The sequence below is a fragment of the Centroberyx gerrardi genome, chromosome 1 (genome assembly GCF_048128805.1).
Source record: "Centroberyx gerrardi isolate f3 chromosome 1, fCenGer3.hap1.cur.20231027, whole genome shotgun sequence".
NCBI classification, from domain to species: Eukaryota; Metazoa; Chordata; class Actinopteri; order Beryciformes; family Berycidae; genus Centroberyx; species Centroberyx gerrardi.
Genome location: NC_135997.1, coordinates 15563195 through 15574467, shown reverse-complemented (window position 1 = coordinate 15574467; position 11273 = coordinate 15563195). Strand labels below are relative to the sequence as shown.

The 11273-nt window shown below is 40.3% G+C and overlaps 1 protein-coding gene across 1 annotated transcript; it reads right to left on the bottom strand.

The window, feature by feature from the left end:
• Positions 1-3969: 3969 nt before the first annotated feature.
• Positions 3970-8981, bottom strand: dkk3a (dickkopf WNT signaling pathway inhibitor 3a). The gene is made up of 7 exons (XM_071910044.2): positions 8784-8981; positions 8345-8470; positions 8168-8251; positions 6464-6556; positions 5046-5190; positions 4318-4474; positions 3970-4057 (listed from the first exon to the last, which is right to left on the bottom strand). Exons 1-7 carry the CDS (start codon positions 8979-8981, stop codon positions 3970-3972), a joined length of 891 nt encoding a protein of 296 aa, XP_071766145.1.
• Positions 8982-11273: the final 2292 nt, after the last annotated feature.

The following is an 11273-nucleotide window of genomic DNA, read 5'->3' as shown; positions in this document are numbered from 1 at the left end:
GTGCTTATGAAGAGGAAAAAGACAGAGGTTACACTTGACAGTCGTATGAAACATATCATCCAGCACCAGTATAGATGCACAAACATCAGATATTGCTATTGAACCTTCCAGGCCTGATGTTGAGATGGTCAGGGTCACATAGTGGTAGGAAGTCTACATGATCTAGACAACCAGGAAGCACATATGAACAACATGAAATTATGGGCAGGACAGGTGGAGAAAAACGAATGGAATATTTATAAGATGTAAAAAAAAACAGGTCCTTCCAGCCTGTGTGGACGCAACAGTGTGGTTTCATAACATCAGATCTTAAAATTTGCATTGAAATGAAAAATTTAACTTTGGCCAAAGAGTCACAACAATAATTGATGACCCAGTCTAGAGGCTGCCGGTGCATTCTACGATATTGAATACTGAGCTGATTATTTAGAAAATTGTCTGGGCTGGTTGCAGATTGCCTGTCTGTGGAAGGTAACAAGTTGCTGATAAGTGACAGCTTAAAGTAATGTTAGTAATTCCTTACTGCTTATTGTATGAATGATTACCTCCAGTTTTGGATGGAGTAGGACCCAGGGTGTCTTGGTGTAGCGGCCTAACGGAGTAGTCTGGTATATGAAACTACACCAGACGAAACGATCTCCAGATCACGGTGGAGAGCAGGAGTATTCTAATTCTAAAAGAGATAATATTTAGAAAGAAGTCAATTTTGGCCCATGTGCTGAGATTTTCTTTAGTGTAATTGCGCAGACATTGACCAACTACTTAGAAATGAACCGGCTAATTGACACATCATTATTAACATAGCAGATGTCTCAGGGTTTTTGAACACACATGCATGATTTGGTACCAAATGGGGAGTATTCAACATCTTCAGAGTACCACAATGTCATCAAAAATCTAGATAGAGCCTACTTAAAATACAAAGAATGTCAAATGTAAATATCAAATCAAATTTCAAAAATTAAATATTCACAACATTGGAATTCATCACAACATAGCATAGTGCAGAATGCCTCTATTGTTGTTTATAATGATGGAGGCATGACAACTATGGCTACAACAGCATCCTGTACAAAAGTGCAGCTTTTTGAATTGAATGATAATTTAAGAACTAAATTCAATGATAATCTAAGAATGACTAGGAGTAAAGTAAAACTATGCAGATCAAGATGCATTCATATTGTCGGGCAAAACTGTCGGACAAAACATTCTACACTGACAAAGAAGCAATTCCAGCAATATTGGAGAAGCCTGTCAGAGGTTTAGGAAGATTATCATGTGAACCTTACAGCCAAAGGTTGCCAGGTTCAGGGGTTAAGACAGGATGTGGTAAGAGTGCAGAGAGAGGTCAATCTTACCAGACAAATTCAAGCTGTGATTTCTACACAAGTTACAGTCAATAAACTCATATCGTTGCTGTTGGGTGAAAAACTCATTCTGCTATTTTGGTGATTTTCACATGTTCACTAAAATTTAAGGATTATATGGTAATCTATAGGTTGAGAAAATTCTACAACCCCTGGGATTATGAAGCCTTTTCAAAAACCAAATGGACAAAAAAAAAAACACTCAAAAATGCATCATCATCAAGTGAAAAACAGCTTTTTTTCTTAGTTCCTGAAAAGTTGACAATTTGGAGATGCAAGGTTTTCGCCTGACAACAGCGATATGTTCCCACACTGTCTAGTCATTGTAACACTGTATGGGAAGGGCGTCCTTGGGTTACCTTCATCTGTCCTTGTAGATGAATTCAGATGCACAAAAGGAAGACCGGAGTTGATGCTATCAATACACAACAATAAGAAGTGTATTGCCTATTCTAGCACCTTGATGGAAATGGACCCCTACACAAGCAGTTCTGCAAACACAATCAGTACTTGTAAAGAGATATTGTCGGGTGCAACAGGATGGTTGATGCCTGGGTCTTGGCAAAAGCGAACCTCCGTGGAACAATGCAACATCCTAAGAAACGAGGACATTGGCATTGGAGCAAATATATTGCCAGGATGAATCAGCAAGGTGTGCCAGTGTCTCAAGGTAAGCTGGGACGACAAATGAAATGGTAAAGTGTAGAGGAATAAGCTTAATTCGAAAGAGCTTTGGGAAATGGAAGCATCTAGGATTAGATTAATTATTGAAGCAACATATGATGTGTCATCCCCCTCAAGACCAAGGTGAGGACTTCACATGTCCTCTGTGTTCGGAGGCAGCAACACTTATCCTTTCAGGATGCAAAGTTACTTTCCCAAGGGCGACATAACCAAGTGTTGAAGTCTCTGGCAGCAATTCAAAGTAAACAAACAGAATTCCTTATCAGTTAGGAAAGAAACCCCTACCCATAAAACTGGCTTTGTGTGTGAAGGTGGACAGATCAGGAAATAATTATTCAGTAGGCACAAGCCAGGGCAGCTAGTGGAGGCTAAAGGTTGGGAAATGCAAACAAACATAGGCCAACAATTTACAGTCCTGTTACTACCAACCTTAGACCTGACCTGGTATTGTTGTTTACTTTGTAAATCTCACTGTGCCACACAAAGATTGTGGTAGAGGAGGCATATGAGAATGTTAGATACACTGAACTAGCACCTGAGGCTCAACAGTGAGGCTGCAAAACCATGGTACATCCTGTCTAAGTTGTATGCCGTGGATTTGTAGCCACATCCACCTCCAGTTTGCTCTGGGAGTGAGGGATTCATGGCCAGGGTGCAGCAGGCAGGGTGCAGCAGGCAGGGTGCAGCAGGAAGGGTGCAGCAGGAAGGAGCAGCCAGTAGCTCTGGTTGGAAGGAGAGCATCCAAAGTATAGAAGTTTATCTCATGACTAAGACAGGAAGCCTAATTTATCATGATGGCTTAGCTATGGTAGCAGGAGTGGGCAGTCATACAGCCTACTGTCCTCAACTTCAGATATAATTGTTTTAAATAGTTAAGCTTAAAGTCATACTGAAATGAAAAATTGCCCCAAAAAAATGACAAAAGTGTTATTTTCTTGTATTTCTATATTAAAATCTCATTACTTTTACTTCCTGGAAAACAGAAAATCTTTAGTGGTGATTTCATTGTGTACCAGGAGGCGTACATAAACTTTCAAACCAATAAAACCATTACAGATTTTTGAACAAAAAATCTACCAAATCTGTTTCTCTCTCCGACTTATGTCCCATTGGGTTACACTTTTGAATGATCCTTTCCTGCGTTATGTCCCGCCCCAGCGTCCTGTTTCAACAGGAAATACATCACATGCTCTCAAAATGCTGTTTCATTCGTGACTTTAACTGTTTGCTGGTGCAATTCAGTTTCTGATCTGCTGAGCTGGCTGTTTCAAGCCAGATGGGTCAGCCATCTCTTTGGCCTTCAGTGGAGAGGTCGGAAATTAGGTGAGATGTTATGGACTAAAGCTGTAAGCAGAGGATCAGGTGCAGGTACAGTAGGTCTGATCGGTGTTGAGGGGAGTGGGTCTGCGAAGCCAAAACATATTATCGCCCGCGTAGGTAATATTTTATTGGCCACACATGAAGTATAATTTTGTCTGCTTCCTGGTTCCTCCAACTGCACCGTTAATGCAGTGAGACCGGGAACTAGGGGGCTGCATGGTAATGTTGTGTTTTTTGTCAATGCTTTTTATATCTGACATATCCCATTACAACCTTTACAAGTGAAGGATTGTAAGTAAGTCTCAGGTCTCAATTCCAGCAATTGTACTTTAAAGCACATATACTTCTTAGCACTCACATTTCTTCAGGAATTCAGGTTCAGCCATGTCCCATGCTGTAAAGCTCTACTACTTTGGGTAAAGTGATAAAATTGGAAATGCTACTACTCTTTGCAACAAAGCACTGAATAAGCAATGACCAAAAGAGCAAATCTTAAATGTGAGGCACGAACAGGGGGGGTACATCTTCAGTGCTGGAGTGAGTGGAGACCCCGCTGTCTTATTGTTTACAAGGCAATCTGAATCAAATCAAGCTCCGTCTAGACTATGTAGTCTATCTCTGAATAAAGAGAATCTGTCAGGTCCTCTTCACTCGAGTCCTGTCCCTTAAGGCACAGCGACCCTCGCCTGTCAAAAAGGGAGAGTACACTTTTTGAGAGCAGAACAGTGTAATATGAATGATAAAAGTTGGTGAGTGATATGCAAGAAAAGCTTCAAATATCTTACACTTATCTGAGATATCTAGAACCATTTTTCACATATTACCGAATCATTCAGTCAATACCAAATGCAAGATTCAAGGTGTGTGGTGCCATTTAAAGGTAAAATACAAGGATCACATTTTTGTTGACAACAATGACATGTGAGGCAGCGGCCACTGTACTCACCCAAGAGGCTGGCACTGCAGATCCCCAGCACAGGGGCAGTGCTCCCTGGGCCCCTCTCCATCCATGTCCCAGGACAGCAGCTCCATCAGGTGGTTGGAGGCACCAAGGCAGCGCTCGCGCTCAATGGGCTTGGCCGAGCAGACGGGGAAGAGCAGGGCTGAACCCACAAAGAACACACACAAACAGAGATAAACATTAGCTGATCCATGAACATAAAACATGAGTGCGTAAATACTTTGAGGCAAAGTGAGTGAGGTAAAACATTTAATTTCTTCATCATGACCAAAAGAAAGGATGCAAAGCAAATTCAACATGGTATGACTAACTAGTATATACACTACCTGTCAAAAGTTTGGACACACACGTTTCTTTATTTTTACTATTTTGCACATTTTAGAATAGTATAGACATCAAAACTATGAAATAACACATATGGAATTATGCAGTGACCAAAAAAGTGTTAAACAAATCAAAACTATCTTATATTTTAGATTCTTTAAAGTAGCCGCCCTTTGCCTTGAAGGAAAGGCAAAGGCTTTGGAAAGAAATTCATACATAGGCTTCAACTTCACTATTTATATTTGTCTAAGAAACAAATTTCAAGCATTTAAGCATAAGCCTTTAGATCAAAATGGCTTTAACATAATACATAAAACATAGTACATTCAATCAGGTGTGTCCAAACTTTGGACTGGTAGTGCAACTGTCATTCTTGGGGGGAGATGTACCTTTATGGAAAGCACAACAGAGATCTGTGCTGCAGTCATTCTGGTATTGGCAAATGCTGCCAGGTTCCCCTTTTGTGGCGTTTTGGCTGCACTGGCCCCACACACACAGTTGTTCACCGCAGCACTCCTCATCCTTGGTACAGGGCTGAAACACACCAAGAAGAGCTTTAATGACATGATCCTAAGCCTCAGAGTCTCGCTGCTGGATTTATAAAATATAAATGAGATAATGAAGACACTGCGATCAACTGATCTCTGTCAACAATCCAATAGAAAATCTCCTATTACTGCACAGCAGTAGTGGTAAAAGTACTCAAATCCTTTACTTAGGTAAAAGTAGCAATACCTTAATGGAGAAATACTTCATTAAAAGTAAAAGTTCTGCATTCAAAAGTTTACTTAAGTAGAAGTATAGAAGTATTAGCAGTAAAATGTACTTAAGTATCAAAAGTAAAAGTACTCATTCTGAAGAACGGTCTGTTTCAGAGGGTTAAATTATTAATGCATTAACCTGTAAGAAGTATTTTAGATGGTCCAGGTGGCACTAGGTCAAACTAATCCATATAGGCTACTGTTGGGAAGTTTAAACTCTAACAATGCAACTTATTTTATGAGCTTATTGTATGCTTTGAATGTCAAATCTTATTCTGCAAAGTAACTAGTAAGTACAGCCGTCAGATAAATGTAGTGGAGTAAAAAGTACAATATTTCCCTCTGAAATGTGGTAGAAAGTATAAAAGTAAGTATAGAAAGAATAACACACAAAATGGAAATATTCAAGTAAAAATTTAACAGTACTTGAGTAAATGTACTTAGTTTCTTTCCACCTCTGCTGCACAGTCTGTGCAAACCACAAACACAGGGATAAAATTAATGTACTGGTTGACACGATGCAATGTTTTTCAGTGCAGCTTTGACAGCACACAGACTCATCCTGCGTGTGTACTTATTATCCCTGATGGGCGGATTGCCAGTATCTTTATCCCATTGCTTTTTACTCTGCCTCACCAAGACCACTTCCTCCAAAGGAGACACTAGAGAGTTAGTAGTAATAACTAACCAGCGGGTGTGTCTCTACAGAGAGATACTCTCATTACCATTGTTCTGTCTTTTCTGTTTGCCCTCTGAGAGCAGAGGGAGAGGAAGAGCTTCTATTTAACCTTGACACACGTGGTGTCCTTTGACGTGAAGCTCGCAGGACAGACTGCCCACAAACGATACACTCCAATTACACTTGTGGACGCACTGCAATGCAGTCAGAGTGAAAGACCGGCTGCAAATGAATGACTATGTGTGTGTGTGGGCGTGTGTGTTTGAAAAAAAGACCGACCCACTATAGAGAAGAATTTAGAGAAAACTGGTTTAGATACTGACCAAAATAGTGAAGGCCCACATACAACTAACATAAATTCACCTACCACATCAATCGCTTTGCAAGGCAGACACTTTGAGTTGTGTGTCTCATAGAGGCAGTACCTCCCCTTCTCACAGTCCTCATCAATGATGCACTCCTAAGAGGTGGGAAAAGAGGGATTCGATAAACATTCAGGCCACGCTATGTTGAGCAGAGGAAAATGCTTAGGATCGTCATCAAGGATCGAACAAACCTGTCATTGCAAAAGCATAAATGTAACATGTATCTAGAGTAGGGCTAATATAACACCGAGGCCTAAGATATCCTTTTAAGTAACAGGCTTTGCTGCACATATAGGTGGGCAGGGAATCTATATTTATGAAAAGTCACACATCTCTCCAGTATTATTTGTGTCTCATGTGAGCGGCCTTACTGTTAAAACTGGGACAGACTCTTGTCCCAGAGTTAGCTAGCAAATATCCATTTACCTCTCATCTTCCTAACACATACTGTATCTGATAGCATGCCATGCAAAGCACTCTCTCCTGCCAGTGAAGAGGTTTCACATGAAATATTCCTGAGTTATAAAAGCAATCAAATGAGAAGTACAGCATATTAATTGTATCATCGCTATTGGTCTGGGAGGGTGTTTTAATTAAATGTCACACACTGTCTTGCTTCATCTATTTTTGGAAAGCACTTTGTACTCTCTGCTTGTAAAGAACTATATAAATGAAATTATCAAAACATTATTATTTGGCCATTTTCCTAGTAGCCTACTGTGTTTTGTATCACATTGATACATTTGGATGATGGATAATCACTTTGCCAAATGCTGCGTTGTCTCAATGCCTAATGATCTTTTTCCTTCTTTTGGAAACTTTAATGCTGAAAGTTAATTCCAGTTACAAGCAGCAAGAGCACAGAGCAAACATTGGGCTTATTAATCAACAAATTTGTATGCTAAGCATTTTACTACATGCACTGGAAATGTCAGCTGCTACGTAGACAGTGCCCGGCCTTTAAAAACCATCTGGCTCTACGTTTCAGCATCGTTCATGTTTCGTTTTATACATAGACAAACACCGCCCCATTAACTGAAGACATGAAATACACACAGTGTGCAGCCTACACAGATACACAGTCAACTTTTTCTTTCATCGATCGGTTTGACTCATTTCTCAGACATTATGCCAAATCAGCAGCTGTGATACTGCTACCTCACATTATGAATGGACAGCATGCAGCCTTTAAGAGGGTTTTTCAGCCAGCTAGTGCCAAGTATGTTTCACTCTGCTTCTGTACTTAAAGAACTTAGAGGACATGAATAACACCAGAGAATGAAAACTTATGATGCCATTAGCAGGCCAGTAACAATAATTATCAAAAATATGTTGTGATACAAAAAAGCAACAATATGCACCATAGAAATTAAAAAATGTAATGGGGAATAAAATCGTAATAATATATTTTTAAATTGTGTTAGTAACAGGGTGTATGTAAAAGTGACAGTACTCTCAAAAGTGCTGTTCAATCAAAAGAAACAGATTGATCATGATCAACCATCACTGACTGAGACTCTGACTCCAGCTTCAGGAGAGGCTTTTTCATGTTCACAAATTAAGACAGAACAGTCAAAGATCATGGAAACAATATGAATTCTGTTTCAGGAAGGATTTTCCTTTTGATGTATGTGTGTAAGGCTGTATGGGCACCAAGCTGTATAACCAGCAGTTAATGCAAGTCTCATAACACAGACTTAACTTACATGGTAAATATTATTTTCCTTGCCACTGGACTGGACGGTTGTAGTCAGGTGTGTTTCCGTTTCCCTAGTAATGTTGTTTGTCTCCTGTATGAGGATGAGACAGCAGTTTAGTTTGTATCACGAGGGAAACAGACTCTTTTCCACTTTTGTTTGCCCTTTGTGCAGGTAAAGACCTACCTGTTCTACTGTTTCTGAGCTCTGGACAGACTGATTGCCAATTTCTTTTTCAGAACCACTTTCATTATGATGACTTGAAGGAAGGTTATGGGGATGGAGGCTGAAATTGCCACTCTCATTGTCGCTCTAGAAGGATTGGATAGATTGTTTCAGGTTTCAGGTGCAGAAAATCAATACATGCATTGAGAAGTCACTTCTGCGTTGCTTCAGATATCTGCTCATATTCCAGTTCCCTACCACTGGTGCCTTTAAGCTTATTTAAATTTCTACTTAGTCACTGCAAAACTGATTAAAATGTTTAAAAAGTCTTCTCAAAGGATCTTCAAAACACTAGTCATCAGTCATTAACTTCCAATAAAGGTGATGAGCAACAGAGGCACACTGATAAATACTGCTTTATCATGTGGATGAGATGCTGAGGTGTGTGCTGGCTGCTTACCTGCTGGACCGCGTCCACCGGTTTCTGCTGCGTGTCCTCCATCAGCTGCTCCACCTCCACATACATGTTGTTCAGCGCCGTTTGCCCCTGGGATGAATTATCCTCCAGAATCTGACTGATGCCCGAATCCACTATTTCGGGCAGGATGGCGCTGATGGGTGCTGTGAGACCCAGGACGAGCAGGGCGAACCGCACCATCATGCTGCTGCTGCTGCTGCTGCTGCTGCGCACTGAGCTGGGTGTGGTGATGCTGCTGGAAACATCAGCGTCACACAGCTGAGGCGCGTCTCCGTCACTGCAGGGTCAGCATCTGTACAAATCTATATTTTCTGTAACAACTCGTAAGAAGTGCACATTCATCTCTGTTGTGGTGCTTGGTCAAAAAAGTGATAAAGGACCAGATACCCGTTTCTCACTTCAAAAGTAGCCTGTTATTCGTTTACTCGATACTCTCTGGGAGCAGTGATGCGTTACTCGTTACTTTCCCATTTCACCCCCCAGAATTGGCGGTTGCATCCTCTCTTGTGAATGATCAGGGAAACAAAACAGCCTTCATGTCCAATGTTCTTGTCCTTTCCGATAAAATCAGCCCGGTAGGAGTTGCCTATACTTCCACAACTCTTGGTCACACGGAACGCGCACAATTCAAATTTTTATTGTTATAATACATAGAATATTAGCTTAAGAATAGAAAGAATAGAACATTTCAGAATGTATGTCCATTATCCTCCTTTTTAGATTAGTAACTGTAACATCATTACTGAAACTGAAATATTAATTTGTTACAGTAGTCATCACTGCTATAAGTAATACAGATACTGTATACTGAGTAATGCATTACCACTCAACACTCCTGAGAACATCAATGCGCAACTGGGCACAAAGTTTCCCATGCTTGAGCCATGGATAGTTTAATCTTTTTTTTATTTTTTTAATTATATTTTATTGTGGTAGCTACATGGTATGCGCCTTAGCCAAATGGGCCACCAGGACGCCCATTGGATAGTTTAATCTACTTTTCAAATAATTGTGCCCAGCTGAAGGGAGCTGGGAAACAAGGGCACGTAATTCGGACACCATCTAGGCTAAATGTTAGTCTAACTAGTTAACCTGCCGGATCATAGTTGCATTAGAGCTTGAATTGCATCAGTAAAAATAAGATTCACTTGTTAAACCAGACTGTCTATATTGGAGGTGCATGTCGCTACTCTGACCACTAGATGGGCTACTTGCCTTATACCGGGGGACTGGAGTTAGGCTACCACCAGGGAGTGCTGACTAGCTCTGCAGTGTGCGTGCGTGTGTGTGTGTGTGTGTGTGTGTGTGTTTTGGAGAGAGGGTCTTGTACAGTTCTTGCTGACACTGTAAAATGTATTGTGTGCTGATTAAATCATTGGTTGGGGTCCGGGGGACTCCCAGTTGTCCCAGTTGTCCTCCCCTGCAGGAGGGACAACTCATTTAACACAGTGAGAGAATCAGGATCACTATATTGGAGGTTTCCCTCTCCATTACAATATAGACACTTGCTTGAAATTATAAAGTTCTATATCACGTTTTAAATCAAAAGATTCATGTCTGTTGAAGTTGAATGCTATTTTATGTTTTTTTTAAAGAACCTTTTTGGGTGAGAACTTGCTCCTGCTGAAAGTTAATTCCTTGTCAGAATCAGAAATGGTTTAATTCGCCCAGGACAACAGGCGCATGAGGTGTTTGACCTGGCTCCTGGTTTAGTGGTGCTGACACATTTCAAGACAGTTACACAATATAGGATTGACAAGTTGTAGGTGCAGGACAAAGCATATATATCACAGATCACATTTAGTGGAGACAAGACATTCTGTATGACAGGAGACTAAACAGAAACACTACAAGTACATTTACAGCTGAAGAATTGCTCCAGTGCAGCAGCATTAGAATAGTCTCAGATGTTTATAGTGCAACTACACTGCAAAAAACGTCCATCTTAACAAGTCATTTAGTCTCATATTCAGCCTTCAAATCGTATTTTTCTTAAACCAAGAAAACTTTCTGCCAGTGGGGTGAGATAACTCTTGAAACAAGTCAGAATAAGGCAGATCGCTGCATTACTATCACGATAATGTCACTTGATTCTACAAAATTCTTGAAACAAGTTGATTTGCATTGGAAACAAGTGAAATTATCTAACACCACTGGCAGATTGAGTCCTAAAATTATGATTTTAGGTCTCAATAATAGACTAAATGACTTAAGATGGAGATTTTTGCAGTGTAAGCTGATAAATAGCAAAAGATGCACGAATGACAGGTGTACAAAATAGCCTGAATAGCCTATATCAGTGCTATATACATGTGGCACATTCAAATTTTGGTTCACTTGCTGTCATTGGGTCCAGGCTGTATTGTGACCAGCGCTGAAAAATATTTAGACTGACTCTGATCCAGATATTTAAGAAGCTTAGAAAAATGAAGCTAGTATTCTATTGTTTTAGACTAAATGAGCTTGGATCAG